Source organism: Triturus cristatus, chromosome 12, assembly GCF_964204655.1.
Source record: "Triturus cristatus chromosome 12, aTriCri1.1, whole genome shotgun sequence".
NCBI classification, from domain to species: Eukaryota; Metazoa; Chordata; class Amphibia; order Caudata; family Salamandridae; genus Triturus; species Triturus cristatus.
The window spans coordinates 704,292,558-704,314,247 of NC_140595.1; the positions used below are offsets into that span (position 1 = coordinate 704,292,558).

The window sequence follows — 21,690 nt, forward strand, 5'->3', positions numbered from 1 at the left end:
CAAAGGCCTGCCCACATTTTTATTGGGCTAACAAGCCTTCATGTTGGCATTGTGTATACCTCATTGCCACTGCGACAGAAGTTACACACCACCAACATATATCTCAGGCCCTATGTTTTGACCGCATTCTGCATTTGTTAGTTGTTGTTTTATAGTGCAAACTCGACCTGAAGAAATGTTAACACTTTACTTGAGTAACAATTACATTACACATGGTCCCGTTCATTTTTAATTTTTTTGGGCCAAAGGGAGATTAAGTAATTCGCTCAGAATCACAGGATGTTGAGCCGATGCTAAGACCTAAACCTGATTTACCAGTTCCCAAGTTGGAAGCTCTTGCTCTAAAGCCAGATCCTGGGAAGAGGAAGGATGGTGGCAGAAGCCACTTGAAAGCTTGGGTCGTTATTGTCTCGAGGTTCCAAAACAACCTTGAGCTGACCCGGAGCCAGGCTTCAGGATCGAGCCTGACCTGAGCTCCCAGAGGCTCGCCCACCTCTAGTGATTTCAGGTTCACCAGTTTGGCAACCATCATTTAAAACATTTGATGTAAGTAGAAATCTAATATATACAATAAGACATGATTTTATTTTGGTGCTTCTTGAATGTGTCTTTTAGATTTCATATCTTGAGTTGGTGTTTTAGACTTATTATGATAAGGTATTCTCCATTTTGATTGTGAGAGTGTCCTTATAGTGTTAGTATGTGAGGGAGCAAATGATTTGGCCAATATAGTGGCCATTTTCCAGGTTCTAATATATGGTCTAGGAGCTGTAAAAGATGGAAAGGAGAGGACCTATTTGGCTGCTCCTTGCCCATCCATCTCATGTGTGTGAGGTCAGGCCGTGCCAGTGTGGATAACATAGCATTGGGGTTCATGAAACAAGGCAGCGGACCACCCTTATTTTGGATGCCCAATAGACATAATTAATTTTAAATATTGATTATGAAAATGTTTGATGCTTGGCACAATTATATGTTAATGGATTATCACAAAAAATTAATTTGCCAGCTGCTAAATTGTGACTATTTGTGTGTGGGTGTTTTCATGTTGCATGCAGATTAAAAAGCAAAAATAAGTTTTGTAATTCTTATTTCACAGACAAATGCACACTCTATACTTGAAAACATGGCTCATGGCGTCAGTGTTATGCCTGTTACAGTTACGGTTGTCATTAGGTAAGAATATCCAGATTATATTTTTGGGAAATATGTCTATTCAATTGGCAGAATGTATACACATGCTTTGGTTAATCACCTAATATTTAGTTGATGTCGGTGTTTAAATTATGATACATAAGGCTTTACAGTATGACCTATTTAAAAATACGAATTGTAAAAGCGTAAGTGAGACTGAACTGAAGGAATGACCATATAAAGGTGTAAAATCATTAGGATGTTGGTGCTTAATTTGGTTATAGAATGGAAGATGGAGTTGTTTGTCACATAGAGAATAGATATTGAGACATATGTATAATAATGCCCATTTGCGATTCTCAAATAGCTATTTTTTGTGAATCGCAAAACCCTATGTATGTAGGATTTGCAATAAATTTTGCGAATCCTACATATTCCTTAATTGCGAATCGCAAATTGCGATTCGCAATTAAGGAATACCTCCCCATTCATTCCTATGGGCCTAGAATCCCATAGGGATGAATGGGAAGACATTCTCAATTTGCAATTCTCAATTAGAGAATCGCAAATTGCGAATGCAATTTCACGGGTGCCAGGGTCTCAAAAGCACACCCTGTTGCACCCCTGAAATGAGCATGGGTGCAGATGTGGCACACATTTATGTGAGTCACATGGCAATTTTTAAAAATGAATAAAAGTGCATTTTTTAAAGAAATCGCAAATTACCACCAACTTGAAGTTGGTGGTAATTTGCGATTCCTCAAGTCCAAATTGCACTTTTTCTTTGCTTTTTACATTGTTTTTAAGGAATCGCAATTTGCGATTCCTTAAATGCAATTGCAAAATAGGGAATCACAAAAGTTGCGATTCCTTATTTTGTGAGGGGTGGTTTGTGTCATACATATGACACTGCTGTTTTGCGATCGCAAACGCCAAAATTCTGTGAATTTCGGCATTTGCGATTGCAAAATTGCCTTCATACATATGGCCCTATGTAATATTGCACCTCACTTGTGTGTAAGTGAGTAAGAATATTTATGTAAAATATATTCTAGATTTGACTATTTTGCGAAATACGTTGTTAATATTGGGATTGCTATCTTTTCCCTGTCTTGTTTCTCTGTCTCAGATGCATACAATGAATATACCTCTTTAATATATAATCTGGATTATGAAAACATTTTCATGCACATATTAGGAGAATGGATTGTTGTGTCGATTCTACAGTATTCTGTCTCTATTTTGATTACCATTGCATGGTCAAATAATAGTTTGATATATTTGAGACATGCTTTTAGTGTCTCTTTTCAGTTTTTGTATTGTACAAAGATACAGCCTTCTCCGATCATTAGCGGATCGGCGCAGGCATCGGTTGTGCTGCTCTGGTGAACGATCTGTGTTGATTAAAAATACGCTCTGGGGAACAATTTGGGGGGTTTTAAAAAAAAATACGTTTTTATGCTGCCATTAATTACTGAATTTGCTGCTATTTACTCTGAACTGAGGAATTAAGTTGTGTTGGGATCTTTTTAAAATTGTACTCAATCTTGTTTTGCTTATTTGCACGGGAGGCGGGAAGGAGCTCAGTTGAATGCCCGGGGGGGACGATCAGTCACGCATTGAAAGCGGGTTTAGCAGTCTAGCTGCGCGGGCCCCTACGTTCATCTCTCCTCAAAAGAGGCGGATGACGTGGTCACTCTACGAGATACAGCCTTCTCCGATCATTAGCGGATCGGCGCAGGCATCGGTTGTGCTGCTCTGGTGAACGATCTGTGTTGCTTAAAAATACGCTCTGGGGAACAATTTGGGGGTTTTAAAAAATAAATACGCTTTTATGCTGCAATTAATTACTGAATTTGCTGCTATTTACTCTGAACTGAGGAATTAAGTTGTGTTGGGATCTTTTTAAAATTGTACTCAATCTTGAGTCTAGCTGCGCGGGCCCCTACATTCATCTCTCCTCAAAAGAGGCGGATGACGCGGCCGTGCCGCTGGGGCGTCGAAGGCGCGCCTAAGGCAAGCCCGTCTGCGCCCGTCCGCGCACGACCGGGCCCAGGGGCCAGGACTCTTGGCCGTTCAATAGGAGGTAGAATTTTCTACACCTTTGAGCAGTTATATCAGTTTAGAGATATGTCACCCCGTAACTGCTCACAGAGGTTAGCTAAGGACTGTCATAAATGTCCCCGGTGCGGCTTTGATTTAGATTCTTGGCGTACGCCCGCTGGGGAGAAATGCCTGCCACTCTTAACGACTTTCAGGATGGCTCTTTTAAACTGCCGCTCACTACCTAGACACACCATAGAACTTTGCCTGCTCCTTAAGAAACATGATTTAGATGCCTTGTTTCTTACAGAAACTTGGCTCTCAAGTGTATCTGATCCAGCGGTAGTACAAGCCCTGCCCCCTGGATATGTGATTCAGAGACAGGACCGGGAAGGGAGCAGAGGAGGGGGCCTGGCTATTATTTTTAAAGACAAATTCAACTGTCGGATTACACCTGGCCTGATCCCAGACTGTGAAAGCTCGCTTTTTTCACTTGGCTTTTCACCTACATGCACTTTTTCTGGAGTCCTCATTTATCGCCCGCGGGCCCAACGGGCCTCTTTATTAGGGAGCTCTCGGATATTTTAGCTAAAGCAGTCAGCTCTTTTTCTAATTTCTCTGTTTTGGGTGACCTCAATATTCATTTGGATCTATCCTCTTCTGCAGATGCTGAGGCAATCATAGACAATCTGGGTGCTCTGACACTCACACTGAAAGTGCTCGCCCCTACCCATCAGAAAGGCCACCTCCTCGACCCACTTTTTTCCAACATTGACAGTCTTGTGGTAGGAAATCATACCCCCTTGCCTTGGTCAGACCATTATCTGGTCCCTTTTGTTTGGACAAACCAGGAGGGCAGCCAGCCACGGGAAAAGGGAAAAACATGGTGCCGAAACTGGTCTAAACTTTCTGTTGAATCTTGGGCATCCGCCCTTGACAACTCCAGAGCGGTTTTGGAGGATGATCCACATAGTTAATCTATGGCTGGAATCATCCTTAGATACACTTATCCCGGAAAGCTGGATGACTAGAAAAAAAGATGGGCTCTCTGTAGCATGGTATTCCCCCAAACTCAGAGAACAGAAACAATTATGTAAATGCCAGGAGAGACGTTGGAGGAGGGATTTTTCAAGTGCGGAGAAAATTAAATACAGAGAAGCTATTAAAGTCTATAAAGCAGGAATTAAAAATGCCCAAGCTGAGTATTACGGAGGAAAGATTATCTCCGCGTCATACTCCCCCAGGGAAATTTTTAAAATTATGAAATCCCTTATCAAACCCCCTGCGCCTCCACTGCCATCAGAGGACATCTTAGGACGGTGTACAAGGCTGGCAGAATTTTTTCATAAGGAAATTGATGACATCTACTCCACCTTTACTCCTCTATTGACCTCAGCAATGACCCCTGCAGAGGCAGAGCCCCGATTGCCAGAGCCCCTCATTGAGACCATCCCTCATATGGATATAAATTCCCTTAAAAACCTACATGGAGCAGTTGAAATCTGGCTCTCCAAGAGATGCAGCATCTCCTGTGACTCTCAATCGGGTTTCTGACTCTGTCGCACCAAATATTTTGGAGCTTATTAACAGTTCGCTGTCCTCTGGAATTGTGCCATCCTTATGGAAGCGAGCTATGGTCAGAACATTACTGAAGAAACCTTCCCTGGACCCTGAAGTGTTTGCCAATTATCGGCCAATCTCACTCTTACCAGGGATCACAAAGATATGTAAAAAATATGTTAATCTTGTTCTCTCCACATTTTTGGAGGGGTGTGAATGTCTACACCCTTCCCAAACGGGGTTTAGACCCCAAAAAGGCACAGAGACAGCCTTGCTACCTGTGGTCGAAGAAGCCAGGAAAATTGTAGACAGTGGCGGGTCTGCAGCTATTATATTGCTCGATCTCAGTGCGGCATTCAACACTGTTAACCACCAACTTCTGATTACTACACTTAGAGAGGTTGGGGTGTCAGGAATCATACTTAAATGGCTTGAATCTTTCCTGACAGACAAGTATTTTCAGGTCTTTGAGGGTAGCACTAGCTCTGAAATAATGCCACTACGATGTGGAGTGCCGCAGGGCTCTTCACTGAGCCCTACACTCTTTAATGTCTATCTGCGCCCATTGGCCGAGGTGGTCAAACCCTTTGGGGTTAACATTATTACTTATGCTGATGATACTCAGCTGATTGTGTCCCTCAATAGCTTGGATAATGCTAAGAGCAACTTGGCCAGCTGCTTGGAGGGGATCTCCGTTTGAATGGATATTTCCTTCCTAAAATTGAATGCGGCCAAAACCGAGTTGATGCTCTTGGGTAAAACTATTAATATGGACATCAACACTCTCTGGCCGAAATGTTTAGGGGTCTTGCCTACCCCTAAAACTCAAATAAAAAGTCTCGGGGTGTGGCTGGATCATTGCCTGAATTTTAAGGAACAGGCACGCAGGGTGGCAGGTACCTGCTATGGTATTCTGAAAATGATCATAAAAGTCCTTCCACTTTTGCCATTCGTTGCCAGGAAGCTTTTGGTGCAAGCCCTGATTTTCTCAAGGCTTGATTATGCCAATGTGCTTTATTTAGGGTCTCCATCCACAACCATTAAAAAATTACAAACAGTTCAAAACTGTGCGGCCCGATTGCTGCTGCAGGTTCATTGGCAGGAATCAGCTAAATCTCACATCAAATCCCTGCATTGACTCCCGGTGGCTGAGAGAATTCAGTTTAAGGTACTCTCAGCTAAGGCCCCGCCAATCCTTCGATCCATTATTTCCCCGTACCTCCCAAACAGATCTTTACGCTCTGAGAAAAAAGATCTAGCTATAGTTCCCAGACTATATCGAGCTCGGAGTGGGGGACGTCTTTTTTCCCTCATTGCGGCTAAAGGCTGGAATCAGCTCCCAGATCACATCCGACTTGAGACCAATCATCTCACTTTTCGCAAACAACTGAAGACCCTGCTGTTCTCCGGAACTGTCTGATTGCTTGAGTGTCTGGTGGCTTGTCTCTAGCGCAGGGAGGCCTCTGGTAGCCATGCACTCTATTAGTACTATTCATTCATTCATTCATATGTATGTGTTTTTAACAACGAATTTATGAAATATATACTTGTTTTATTTAAAGTGGAAGAAGCGCTCCCTGTGCGGAGCGAAACACGTTAGATGTATGTTCATCAATGAATTGTCATTGAATGATTAAATGAAGATTTAATTGACACAGCTGTCTTTTACAAGAAGCATCTTTGAATGACACACTGGAGGACTATTAAAGAGCTTACTTTAAACATAAGACTTTTATTAGTACCTCTGCGTATTTCCTTTAAGCATTGTGAAATGGTACAGGGATAGCGATCCAGCACATGAAGTGCTATTTGGATGAGTGAAATGGCAAATTAATATAGAAACTATCACATCTAGTGCTTACAAATGTATAGACTTCTATAGAGAAACAATGCTTATGACATTTAAAGCTAGATTGTATCAGGAAATTGGGGAAAGAATACAGACCTGGCAATGCTAGCATTTGATTGGTTGAAGAGTATGCCCAATGAAAGAGAATCTTTCACCTCTGGAGATAGACTGTCTAACACATATGTAAAGATTTAACACAGATTTACCCCTATGGCTAGGTAGTTCAGAGGACCGGGACAACAAAATAGAGCATGTTCAGTCCCAGTATGAATGTCACAAAGGTTTGATAACGGATGTTGTTACAGAATCTGCCATTTTGAAGAAGGAATTAACACCAGTGGCTTATTGGCAAAAAACATAAGTGCCAGGACTCTCATCAAGAGTCAGCGTGCACCAGCCCATTTCTCCTGTTAGTGCTGCCTAAAACAGAACCAACTACTAATCATGAAAGTGGGGATAGGATGTGTCCTAATTGCCGGAGCTGCCAACTTCGGAGCTTTGGAACCAGACTCGAGTCTCTGCGTCGGCTCAACATCCTGTGATTCTGGGCAAATCACTAAATGTCCTTTGCCTACCATAACTGTCCTTAAAGGAATACATGAAAAGCGCCGGTGTGATAATTAAGTGCTGAGCACTGGAAACCACCGGCTCAAATAAAGCAGTGATTAAAAACGAAGTGTGGCAGAGGACTAGAGGGCTTTTTACCTCTAGGGCTAGCTGATAAGAGGATACCCGTACATCAGAATACAGAGCCTGCCACCTTCAATGCTTTGTGTGTGAAGAAGAGTGGACAACCATAAGAATCTTGCTATCTGATATCACATGGCATTAAAGGGCACCCATGAGACAAAGGGTCATAAAACATATATGCTGGCTCCCCCCCTTTCTAGGATGATTCTTGCGTAACCCAGTAGTATCTAATTCTGAAACAGACTCAGGTCTGCATGCTCACATGTGATATTGGTTGATTGTGCCACCCCTGTTGTGCCACTCTAACTTTACACATTAGTTGTGATTCATGTAAAGTTTTAGAATTGCTTGCTGGCACTTGCCCCTTTTATAAAGACTCTCCATCACTAAACATATACTTCACCAGGCTGAACAACACCCTATTCCATTTTTGGCACTGGTATTCTTCCTAATGACTATAGAGTTATCTAAAAATGCCTGTTCGATGGTTCATTAACATTAAGAAATTTACATTGCCTGACCCATGACAACACTCCTGAAACACACTGAGGCAGTTTGAAGGATGAGCCTTGAATCTGGAGAGGAAAGTGCACCTGTAGTATGGCTTTGTCCATCTTTTTTTAGTTCTCTTTTGGAAATCCTATTTCAGTCTTTGCAAGCATATTTAACCCCACACCTTCCAAAAGGGCATTTTAAAGTTTCTTCCACAATCTGATCTACTCACATCCAACTCTAGAAAGGTGAAACCGAGGAATCTGACCAATATACGTTCAGAATGCCACTAAAGCGTAGGTTATGTATGGACTTCTAGCTCTATTTTATCTAAAGCTCTTTATAATGCTATCATGATTAGCAGCATCAACAACCCCACCGAGGCATAGTTGGAACAGAATTACAGGCTCAGTGATTGTGTATAAGATCCAAATCCTCACGCAGGGCGTCCTACCAGCACACCCCTCCAATCACCAATATAATCTTTGTAGAAACAAGTGCAGCATACAGATTTAAAACCATCTTTGCCACACTAGCCTTCTTAGCAAATTTAATATAAGCTGAACATATATCCAGCCCTCATGCACAACACAGCTCTGTCAACAAAAAGGACAACACTCACCTAGACACCTCTCAAACCACTCAAAATGGTTCTGCCCTGGAACTACTCTTGAGCAAGGCAACAGCACTACAATGCCACACTAATAGTAATTGCAACTTAAAAAAACAGATAAGATTAAACACTCATTTGTGCTGATAAGGGCTTGCTGAAAAGGATGCAACATATTCAAATTACCAATACACACCCAGAAATCGGCGTGATCATACACTAGACTCCCATGGGCTGAAACTCCCTTAGAAAGTGCGGTCAAGGCAATAGCATATGAGGTATGAGCATGTAAACAAGCATCAGCAAAACTAGAAGGTCTGCTTTTTGACATGTTAGGTGTCCTGAGAGTGGTGGGAATTTTTAGTGTTCCAAAGTAATATTTTGTCATTTGCACTGCCCACTGCTTGTGCATGTGGTGTGTGTATGTGGGTATAACCTTTCACTGTTATTGCCTGTGCTGTACTTGTTTTGTGTGTGTGTTTGTGTGCATGTATGTAAAGGAAGCTTGCACTCCTGCTGCTACATGTGCTGTTGGCTGCAGTGAATAAGGAAAACAAAAAGTAATTGCTTTATGTATGCAATATTTATATGATATACAAAAAATAGTGTGTTGTGAAATGATTCAATGTACTTTTGAGTAGTACTTTGTGTATTGCTATGCATGTACTCCATAGAAGGAGGAATGACAGCCAATAGCATGAGGAGAGACATCAATACTCCTCTGGGTGGTGCAAAAGCCTACTTTATCAATATTTTCAAGAACTAGTAACAAAAACTGTTGCAGAGAGCTTCACTGTGAAGCCACACTTGGAGATAAATAAAGAGCCTTATGATCCTCCAGGGGAACCCATTTTAGATCCACAACAGTATTTGGGCCTTTGAACAAATATCAAATGTACATACCTGCATCTCCATTTCAAGGGTGGTCTTCGGCCCTAGGATGCTATCCACCATGCTGTCCGTCACTGGGAAGTTGTCTGGGATTTTGTTGCACCTCTTGATCAGCATGGGATCCACACCATTGAGGAACTGGTACCCAAAGAATGCATCTTCTTTCCAGTGTTTTGACACATACTCTATGAGACAGAGAGCACAGGAATGTTGATAAGATTACTCTACCTAGGCAATAATAATCTTTATCCTTTGTGCGTTTTGTGTTCATTAAGAAGAAGATCGAGTTTTCTCATTTATCACTTCAGAATCTGCAGCCCTACTTTTGTGGTTTGCCCACTTAGCACTTAGCATTTCAAAGTGAGTGTTTTCAATATTTGATGCAATTGGGACTTGTGAAAAAGTTAACTATTACTTGAAATTGATGGTTGTACACCTTAAGTAATAAAGTCACTAACCCTGTTGGTTGCAGTCAAAGGTTTCAATAACTTAAACCTGGGGTCAATCACTGGTATTTATTGCACAAAGCAGACCAGCTTAATTTATGGCACAAAGCATACCGGCTTAATTTAAGGAAAATGTGTTAAGCATTGAGTGGTACCAAACCAGTTAACAAAAAATCAAAAGCGCAACACATTGTTATGTTATGTTTTTTTTTATAGAGCACACTAACACCAAAAAGCCATCTTGGCACTGGCATCCTTACATCCTTGAATCACCAGATCAGAATTGAAGATATGATGTATGGCGGTAAGCCGCTGACATACGTTTAAACAGGGGATTGAGATCATTGAAATATACAATCAAAGAGTAAATTTGAACTGCCAAGTTTTTAGATCTTTTCTGAATTACAATAGGTTATCTTGGATTCTCAGGTGGTCTGAAAGCAGGTTCCACCATTTGGAGGGGGAGCGGAAGAACCTTCACCCTCCCCAATTATCCTTTTTTTATTCTGGGTACTTGCACCTTCTTAACAGTACTAGAGCGTAAGGTTCCAGAGTGTGTACCACTTAAAGATGTCCTGAAGAAAGGATGGGCCTTCTTTATGTAGCCAATTGTAGACCGAGCAGAGTGCTTTAAATTAAATGCGTGCTTGAATAAGGAGCCAATGTAACTCTCGTATAGACTTAGTGACCAAGCAGAATTTTGGAAGATGTAAAAAAACTCTGGTTGCTGCATTTTGGAGCATTTGAAGTTTATTAAGGACTCTTGTTTTAGATCCTACAAATACTGCATTGCAGTAATTGGTTTTAGGGATGACAAGTGCTAAGACTACTGCTTTCTTCAACTCAAGTGCGAGGTATGGCAGTATTTTTCTTAAGACCATTATTAACATAAGGAAACAAGAGGATGTTACCTGGTTAGAGTGTTCAATAAATGTTAATCTTCTGTTGAACACATTACACAGGTTTCTAGCTTTCTCCTCTGGTACTGGTAGGGGTCCTAAGTTGGGTGTCAATAGGTCCTGTTCCAAAATGTGTCATTGTTATCAAACAACAAGACCTCTGTTTAATCAGAGTTAAGTTTGAGAAAGTTTAGGTCCCTCCATTGAGCAATGCTATTCATCCATACCTTGAACTGAGCACCCACTTTATTGAGATAGATGCCTCTAATTGGGTATTGTCAGCGTAAGAGCATGAAGAGAATCCAAATGATTTATTCAGCTCTGCTAGTGGAGTGACATAACATTAAAAAGAGTTGGATTCAATGAAGACCCCTGAGGGACTCCACAGGGGATTTTAAAAGTGGTGGATGTGAAATGCCCCAGGGAGACCACTTGTTCTCCATTAGTGAGAAAGGATCTGATAAGAATGAGAGCTGGTCCTTTTATGCCTATTATTTCAAGGTGCTTAATGAGGGAGTAGTGGTCCACCATATCAAGTGCGGCTGATAGGTCCAATAAGAATCCACTGTCTCCTTTGTCTACAATAGACCTACTCTCCTCTGTGGCTGCCAGAAGAGCAGATTCTGTAATGTGCCAGGGCCTAAACCCATGTCGTGTGGGTTCATGGCAGTTGTTAGTGTCAAGAAAGAGGATGATCTCTTGATTCATTACTTTTTCCGGAATTCTGTCTAGTAATGGTAGGACTGAGATGGACCCATAATTATTTTCTTCAGTAGGATCCAGGGTGGGTGTTTTGATAGAGGTAGTATTGAAGCTTTTTTCCAGAGTGCTGGGGAACAGCCAGTCTCCAGGATCTTGTCCATTATTGTAATAAGATGTAATGCAATAGTATCCGAGACCGAGTACAGCACCCCTTAAGGGCGAGGATCAGTGGGAGATACAGATTTAATAGTCCTTAGACAAGAGTTTAATTGGTCTGTGTAAGCTGCCTAAAAGTACTAAAAATAGGGGAGGAGTCTTGGGCATCTTTAACTAAGATTGTGGCAGTGTTAGATGTATTTAAAGTCGGGGACGCATTAGTCGTTTGACTGGTGAATTCTTGATATATATTATTAACTTTATTAAAAAATACATTTACAAATTCTTCACAGAGATCTTGACTGGCTGTGATTTCATTTTGATTCCCAAGTGTAGATAGTGCTTTAACTGTTTTAAATGGGTCCTTGGAGGAACTTTTATATTTAATTGGTTTAAAAGTTGGTTTTAGTTGCTTTGATCTCCTTTTCATATTCCTTTAATAATTTTTTATAGCTTAGTTTTTCTTGAGGACTGTAGTGCACTCTCCACACCTCCTCTGTGTACCTACATTTTTTCTTTAACTCCCAAAGATCTTGGGAAAACCATGGTGTGAGGGCGTATTCCAGTGGCATACTTAGATTATTTAGACCAGCTGCGATTCCGCCTCATTTATCCATGAATTATAGTCCCTTGAAGCCTGCTCTACATCATCGTTTGGTGAGGGGATTGCTTATTTCAGCAATGCATCAAGTTTGAGACTGTCCATCTTTTTCCAAGCCTCGTGTGTGCATATTGTAGGTTCATGATTTCGATCGGATTTACTCATAGGTATGTTTAATTTAAACAGGAGAACTTTTATGTTCAGTCCACGTAAGTGGGACTTATTTATCAATCCTTAAATCTAATTTGTTGGCAAACATGCTATCATGTATATGACCAGCAGCAAAAAGATCAAAAATTATAACTTTCAAAATTGTGTAAAAGCGTTTGTGTTTTTATCGTCCCTCTGTTCTAGATGAAAATTAAAATCACCTAGAATGGTAAATGAGTAGTCAACACAGGTTTCCATAAAGTACGGAAACGCCTGTGTGAATTGTTCTTTTAGGCGTGGAGGGCAATAAATCAAACCACTATTAAGGGTATAATTATTTATAATTTTTTTGCGCAAATAGTAGAGCCTCTGAATAAAGTTGAGGAAGGGTCTTCACTGATGCTTTGATCATATCGCGATGAAATATTGCCAGACCACCGACTTTCCCGAGTGGTCTATCATGTCTAAGCTTCATAGCCTTCTGGCAGACATGCTACGAAATCTGGGGTGGATGCCTCATCCTCCCATGTTTCAGTTAAGAATGCTATATTCGTGTCGGTGTGGTCTAATAGCTCCTTAAATTCTACTGTATGCTTCATCAGGGAGTGTGTTGAGAAGTAGGCACATGTTTTCATATTTATTATTTTTGGACCGTATCTTGCCCTGAATTGGAGTATTCATTGTTATTGAGCTTTCTCATAGGCATGGAAAGATTCCCAATTTGAGATGACAATTGCTACTTTTAAAGCGAGTTCCTATTCTGTTAACATCTGTGCGGGGACATGCAGTAGTGTTACCTTGTTTGTTCATATTCAACAAATCTGGTGTTCGATTGGCCAGGGTTTCTGGCACTTTGCGCTGTCCGACCGAGAACTGCACCAGGTGGGCTAGCCTCTGGCACACTTTCGGTGCGCCAGCGGAGCGCCCGCTGTGCGTGTCTGCTTTCACCTGAGTTAAGTAGCCCTCCATTAGAGGGGGTGTGTCCAAAGCGCCAAAGAAAAGCACAGACTAGGAACTTGTGTCAAAATTCAAAAGAACGTTTAACTGGGGTCCATCAACCTGTGCAGCTCTCACAAGCTACCTTGTGAGAGGCTGTGTACTGGTAACATAAATTAACAGAAAGAAACAGTGTGAATTAAAATTATAAAATAGATAAAATCGGGTGCAAAACATAAAAAAAATTAAAACCTCTTTCTAATGTATAAAATTAAAGACAAATTCAATAAATATAATAACACCAGAATGACAAAACTCCAATAAGGGGAACCAAAGATACAATTTTTTAAAGAATTTGAGTTAAAATAGCACCAAAATGTGCAGAGCGCCAAAGGCAGTTGATGGCTGCAGTAGATGGGACCTAGACACAATATGAGGACAACTGTGATGCGTTAAGTTTCAGATACACAAAGTTGGGGCCTGAAAGTAGGGAAATTCCAAAAAGTATCTAAGTTCCAATCTGAAAAGAGACATTTTTCTGTGAAAAAACCTGCAATTCAACCTAGCCTTCAGGCCCTCATGGGGAAAACCTAGAGACTGTCAGGATGACAGGCTGAGGGAAACAGCAAAGTCCAGTACCAGTCCAGCTGCTAGTGTTCAGCTAGGATTCTTCATAGGTATACTCTCCAGCTTTTTTATGCTTCTAGAGCCACATAGGGGTTAAGCCTTTTGATCCTTGGAGACCTTTCCGTATAGGGATTTCGAGTGAAAAGGGGCCCAATCTCTTGAAATTCTTCCCACAAGTTATAGATGCCAAGTGCAGCATGCTTAGTCTGCCTGGTGTCCTTTTGCAAGTCCAGCAGTGTTATGTTGCAGGTGCCTTGTGGTACTACATTTATGCTTGCCACCAGTTAGTGGGTGGGGTGACTCTTGGATGCTCCATAACCAATAGGGGATAACTTCCTAGGGAAACTCTACCCACCATTTCACTAGTTCGTATTTGCCTTACTCCAAACAGCCCTAAAATGCTATATGCCAGGGCAGCTGTAAGATGGCCAATATCTTCGGCTACACTAAACCTGTGCTCTGAGGAACTGGTGTGTGTGAGTGTCATAAAGAAATCACCAGTGTCTTCCCTCATCTAACATGAAAATCCAGTTTGAAGAATGCACTATATTGGAGCCTTAAGTCTGGTAGGACAAACACTGAGTTGCAGAAAACAGATGAAAGATACACAGCAATTGGTCTGGCATCCTGCTCACTGCCTTTAAAGTGTGCCAAAGTGTTACATGTACCTTTACAGACATTGTAAGAAAGGGTTGACAGTGTGGTGTTAACAGGATGCCCACAGCCCCAACTATGAATATTCTGTGGCAGCTTTTAGTTTTCACCTGGGAGGCATTTCACACTACTTTCACACCCATTCCAGGTTTTGAGCACAGGCTGGGAGCTGTCAGACTCTTATGTCAGTTAGCTTCTGACAGGCAGGTTAAAGGTAAGTTTCTGAAAATTGTATTTCCTAAATATGTGTTAAAATCCAATTTTACCATTGAATTTAATTTTTAAGCACTATTAAAAATAGTGATTGTTGGATCTGGCCCTCTCTGCAGGGTCACCTCAAACTTTTTGCCTTCACCCCTGTTTTGCTGAATTCTTTTTTGTTGGCATTAGGACTCTCTGTACTTAACCACTGCTAGCCACTGCGAACATTGCTTCTGCTCTCTCCATAAATTATGGTCTATTTGGCATATTATTGATTACTATATTTAATTTACTTGTAAATCTCTAGTGTATGGTACTACCCGTACGCAGGGTCTTAAAATGAAATTCTTTTAGTGGGCTTGAAGCACCCATTGTGCCACCCAATAAGGTAAAACTTTAAAATATGTCTCCTGCCTGCCACTGCAGCCTGTAGTGCAGTTATAAACTGTCATTTCAACCTGGCAAAATAAACCTTTTGCCAGGCCTAAACCTTCCTTTTTAATATGTATAATTCCCCTTTAAAGTACGCCTTCAAGGCTCATAGTGCAGGATGCTTTGTATTTAAAGCATGTTTGCTTAGTATGCCCTGGTAGTGAAAAAGTCCTAAATTCATTTTCCCTACTGTAAGGTACAACTGTCCAATAGACGAACATTGGGTTGCCTTATTACATTTATTCAGTGCTAATCTTTGATTGGGAGCAGATAGAAATGTTATGTTTAGACAAATGAATTGTAATTGAGAATCCTCTTTAATGGTAACACCATATTTTAAGTCACAATTCTGAAATTGATTTTAAAACATTGCCATTTTCTTGTCCTAAACATTTGGTTGCTGCTGCCAGTGTCTTGGGTCACATCATTGTGAATGGCTCTGCTGTTGGTCTTTGTTTATTCCTCCCAGACAGTGAGACAAAGGAGTATGGCTGGGAGCAGAGCTCTTCCCTTTCCCAACTACACTTTTAAGGGCTTGCCTCCAGCACACACAAAATAACCTGACACAAGCCTTTTGTTACCCAAGACTTCTTGGAACCTTTGCAGGGTAAGTAAAGGACTTTCCACAACCAGCTGTGAGGGTTGAATAGGGACTCCCCCCACTTCAAGGCTGGAACAAGGTATAAATATTGGAACCTCAGAACACTTCTTCAGTACACTCCCAGACCTGTGGGCACCACAAAAGAAGGACTACCCCCAGAGGACTGGCCTGCTACTTGAGGGTGGCCTTGCCCTCAGAGGACTGCCCTGCTGCTGCCAGAGGAGTGCCTTGTTGCTTGAGGACTGCCTTGATCCCCATAGGGCTGCTCTGCTCCTCGAGGACAGCCCTGCAATCTAAGAAGGAAGACTGGACCTGTTCATTTCATTCCATGCTAACATGAGTGACTCCAAGTGTTAATTGGCTGACCTCCTGTCTGGGCTACAGGGATACAACAAGCTCCAAAGGCCTCCCTGCAACTGTCTAGCTGACCTGCTGCAACTGGATCTGTCTAAGCACTGCTGGCTGCTCCTAGAGGCAATTCCTGGTTCCTAAGGCGTGCTTTCCCAAGTCCTAGAACCTTGGCTGGCATCAGAGTGCCCTCCTCCTCAATAGAAGGAGAAGTCCTTAAGTTTTGGGCTCTTCATGAATTGGTCAGTTTGTGGTAGGACTGGGCCGCCTGTGATGACCACCAGCAGGAAGCGCCAGTGAACATGGCTCAGTGCACTTCAGCAATCGCCAGCAACAACTGGCAATGAGAGATCTGCACTCCAGGCTACAGAAACGACAGCCAGCAGTGACTGCCAATGTGAAGCTCCAACAGCAACTGTCTGCAATGCCGACCAGCTCTTTGCGCTATTGCAACAATAACCCACACCGCATGCCCTGCTGTTCGTGCTACAGTGAAGATCATCTGAAGCACTCTTCACACTTCTCGCAGCCTCATCCAACATGAATAGAAGTCTTTGCACCGGACTTTGAGACGGTAACTTTTTCAGCGGGACTAACCTGGTACCTGTTTCCAGTCTGTATTCCATCACGTTTGGCCTGAATGTGTGACTTTTCTCCGGTCTAGCACAACCATATGACTTCGAGTGGTGCTTTGTGTTTTTAGGCACAATACTTTTGAACTTTGAAATTCAATATCTCCAGTTCTACTAATTACATTTTTGTCATTGTTCTATCATTTTGTTTATTAAAATGTACTGTACTGTTTCAAAATTTGTTTGGAATTTTTATTGTTTTGTGTTTTCACTGTATTACTGTTTGTGTGCTGCATTTACACCATATTTTGCCTGTAAGTTGTCTTACTACTTTGTGCCAAGCTAGGTAGGCACAGATAATTTTTATGACTTTTTTAGTTCACCCTGACAAGATTGGTATTTTTTGCCTGAGTGGGGCTTCTACCTCCCCAATCAATAATCAGTTTCTTAGAGTTATTTAATTTCTTCTCTAGCATGTTCCATTCCAGAGATAGCTATATTAGTATTTAAATCTGTACTCTGATTTTCTATTTAAGACTACTTTGGCTTGCCACAGTCCAAATAGATTTTAAGGCCTTGCCACTCTAGGGCCATGGCAATATAGATTTTCTATAGATCACACATTTTAATATCATGTACACTACCTTGAGGGCTGCAAGGACTATATAGGGGTGACTTTGTTTTTTTTTTTTTAAAGGAAGTTTTTTTCCTCAAAAAAAGGTTATTGTCACAATAGTGGCAGACACAGTAAGTGCTGCAGTTCAGTGCTTAGTTTGTAAAAGAGAGTGCAGATGCCCAAAGTCCCTGCTCAGAAGTCTTCAGTTGATGCAATTAAATGTCAGTGTCTTTAATTAACAGACACCCTGTCCCCTTTATATCACTCTTGCGTGGTTCTTGCTTTTTGCTTTCTACCTTTGTGATATTTTTTCAGTTTTTCCGATTTGTGTGGTTTTCCTTCTCTTAATCTTGTGAAATATCTGATGTGGAACAATAAATGCTGGTCCACAAAAATAAATGCAGGTGTCTTCCACCGACAACACCAACTCAAAATAAGAACTGTTGGAGACCAAATGCGACATTCAACTTTCCATGCCATGGGTGCAGTTTTTACACCAAATACTGTGACCTTAGAGGAGATTTAAATATGCCAATCAGTGATTTGTCAAGTTCTATGTTTTAAGGAACAAAGCACATGCATATTGTGCACTGGACAGCAGTGCTCCAATGTGCAGAGTCTGAAACCAGCATAAAATTGAAAAACAAATGGGGAGACACTGCATTAAGCAGTATTTCTGCCTCTGAAAGTCTTCCTCCTAAAAAGACAGCAAAATCCCTTTACCCATGGCAAAGGGATATTAAAAAATTATAATATTTTTGTAGTAAAGACAAGACACAATTATTGGGACACAATACAGCAGCTCCCTCACATTGTATGCATTCTGGTCGGTGCAGGAACATGGAGGTGTTGAGGGATCTTTCTTATTTTCACTTCCAGATAGGCACAAAAAAAAGCCTGATTTAAAGAACCATCAGCTCTTCTTTTATTCTGGTGTGATCTTGGCTGTGGGACATCTGAAGCCTAACACATAGATGCGAATGCAATCGAAGGAAACAAAGACACATAGCTTAACTCTTCACAAGTACTTTAGAGCATCTATGATTTGGAGTAAGGATTTTGACTTTGTTTAGACCCCCTATGTAAGAATGTGTGTCTAATGTAAGAATGCAAGATCTACCTATGTGTAATGATTTAATGGCCACCTACAAATTTATTTTTTATTTAATTCTTTTATAGTGGTACGTATCCCAGTGTAGGGTGTCAGAGTGCAATGCACAACACCCAGAGACACAATAAATCAAAAAATGCATAGAAAATGTTAATTAAGACAATGCAAGTTATAAGTTATAGGAATAACATATCGTCCATATTTATAGACATTGTATGCTAAGAGTGAACAGTCAGGAGAAACACAATGTCAGGATATAAAATGTAGTTCAGTGATTGGGTTGTCTGTACTAACAACACTTTATTAATTCCCAGATTGACCTCCCTTGGAATCTTAGATAAATAACAAATTGAGAAAAAAGTCAATTAGGATCTAAGCCTATGACTTATAGTTTGCATGCAGCTCCTTGATGCTGATAAATAGATCACTGTGCTACATTAGAAGGATTGCAACTTATGAACTGAAAATATCAAAATGATCTAAGTGATAAAAGTCAACTCTGTGATCTTCATTGTACAGGATGTGCTTTGCAGCAGGAACATTAACCTTCTATACTACTTTATGAGGCAAAACTATCTTTGGACAAAAAGCAGAACTCTCACAGAAGTACATTAACCACCAGAGCTATCTTACAGGTATTATAATCCCCTCCAAATGGTTAGGCACACAAAGAAGATCTCTGCAGTAGGTATATTAACCCTGTAAGATGTTTTAAAATTCGGCATCTTTGGGAAAAATTAAGTAAGCAAGAATGGATATCCTGTCACAGTTGTCCTTGTTGCCACCATTTAGCACTGTACTGCTTTTTAAATAAAAGTAAAGGTTGAAAGACTGCTTTTCAAAGCACCACCCCTCGCCTCCACCCCCGTTTCCTCTGCGACACCTTGACCCTCAATTTATGTTTTCCCGGAGTAATTTTTTTCAATTTCAGCACTACTTGTCGGTAACAATATTTTGTAAGAAAGGCCCTTAAAAATATTAAGTGATGGGCTCCCTTGTATGGCTAATCATGGACCTGGAAGAAAATAACAAATTGGCAAAAAAAATGCCATATGCATCTCGTGTTATTCCGGTTTTTATATCTGGTACAATTTCTTTCTCTGCACATACATGATTTAGTACTTCGATGAACAATTCCCTCTGGTTACTCTGGATAAGTGATTATTACCCCCCTTAGAAAGGCTGGTGAACCTTAATACCTCTCAGCAAATGTACCTGGAAAATTGTGTAGTAAAATTCACTTTCAGTGCATATTTTTGAAAGCTTGTTTTGGAACTTCTCCCACCTCACAAATAACTAGGAAGAGGGTGGAGCTCATTTCCTCCATTCTCTGGGTGATGTTTTTGTCTACTATATGGCATCTGTCACTCAGCAACTAGTCTTGTCTCTTCAGCTGGATTTCACCAATTGAGAAAAAGCTACACTGGCTTTGGCTAGAAGTGAAAATCAAATTTAAGGTCTGGTGTCAGGTTTATAAACTTAGCTACTTGAAAAGCCCACTGTATCTACCTAACTGTTTGACTGTCACAAGAGGCCTACAGGGTCTGAGAAGAAAGGACTCATTCCTACTTGAAAATCGAAATTTAGTACGTTTCAAGAGAGACAATCTTTACTAAATGATCACCACTTACCTATGAAACTATTTTCCCATCCTGCTGAGAACTCACGCTAACACTGCCTCCTTCATACAGTTATTGAATACACATCCCATCTTAATGTACATAGGGTACCATACAAGTCCCTTTGGTCCTGGTACTATGATCTATTGCATCATGTGTCTGTGTCCCTTGTCATGTACTGTTTTATTCCCAGTCCTACCATGAAATGTAATTGCTTTTTCCAATTGGTTTATGTTTTTATTAAAATGAAAAGTATTCTAAAATTGTTTTCAACTGTGCTGTCGAAAAATGCTTAGTAATAGATTGTCTTCAGTCTAAGTTGTTTTACCTCTTTTTGTGTGCAGGACTATTGTAATTACATCCAACACATTCTTTAAACCTTTCATCTGTAGTGTCTTGATTGATCTTTCCTCTAACAGAGTAGAAGTAGCCTGTTGTCCCTTTTAGGCAATCTTTTCTCTGAACTTGAACATAGACTATAACTCTTGTCTTTCTTTCATCTTTTCTTCTCAGTGGCATGTTCTAGCTTCTTTGTTATTACAGGTGGTTTTCATTTGAACTCTTAGTGCTAGAAGATTGAAGGTGCAATTGGGAAGGTGCAACATGGAAGAATTCCATTATCAGGAGTGCAGGCTAGGAAACAGTGGATAGAGAGAAGATATATGTCAATCATTTAATCTATATACAGCCCAATGCTCATGGTACTGAACTGGCACTGACATTGTGTTCTGAAACTTGATAAGTCCTCTGCTGATGGACAGTTTTTCTATATGATTTGCCTCTGGTATTGGTGCACCATCAAACAATGGCTGAATTTGTTCTAATAACAAGCAATACATAATTTTGCAAGGTGTTCTTTGAAAATAAGTTGCCAGCCAAATTTATTGGCTAAAACAATTGATTCATAGATTCCAAAAAAAAGTTACATCAGGGCAGTCTTATCAATCACATTTCAATGACCCAATCCATGTTTATATAATGAATACATGTTCAATATTTTCTATAAAGTGCAAAAATTAATATCAGAACTAACAACCTAGTCTGAGAAACATATTTAGATTAGGCAAACATTTCCTATGGCAAATGAATGACCATATTACAAATTATTAATTCAGAGTTTTCAGTGTACAAAATGTATACTGAAACATTGAATTTCATCTCTAAGAATTGATTGCACCAAAGTCATGTTAAATATTTCCTATAGAAAGGATAAAGCAAAATCTGGAAAAATTAGCCACCTGGAATCTCAGGTTTTAAAAGTTGATTGTAGTTAGAAAAACAATATACAAGCAGCCATATTAAATAGCAACACATTTAATCATGATGGTATTGCAACTTAAAACACACCTCAATATTTCATTACTAATTCAATGGTAGTGCATGTATTGCCATATTTACACTTTCGAAAGTCAATATTTTATTGGTAAAAATATCTCAATGTTAAATATTATTGTAAATTAATTTTATATACGTATTTTAAAGGTAGAACACAATACATAAATGCTATACCACTATTAACTAAATCTTGTTTTAAATCTTTAATCAATTTAAATATATTAAATTAGTTAAAAAGATTTTCTGAAGTTTAAGTAAATAATTCATTCGTATGCAATAATACTTATTAAAAGTGATGTACAGAGTTATTTAAAAGTAATTCAATTACACTTTAACAAAAGTCAATGTTATAATAATTTATTCATTCAAAAAGGGTTGTTAAAATATGTAAAAATTGAATAATAGATGTTTTATT

At 40.2% G+C, this 21,690-nt stretch overlaps 1 protein-coding gene across 1 annotated transcript in view; it reads right to left on the reverse strand.

The window, feature by feature from the left end:
- The window catches only part of LOC146780157 (hydroperoxide isomerase ALOXE3-like), a 401,982-nt gene that overhangs the window by 181,785 nt on the left and 198,507 nt on the right, over positions 1-21,690 (reverse strand). The window contains exon 6 of the mRNA XM_085639147.1: positions 9,282-9,454. Within this exon, the coding sequence (XP_085495273.1) occupies positions 9,282-9,454 (173 nt within the window). The remainder of the gene's footprint in view (positions 1-9,281; positions 9,455-21,690) is intronic.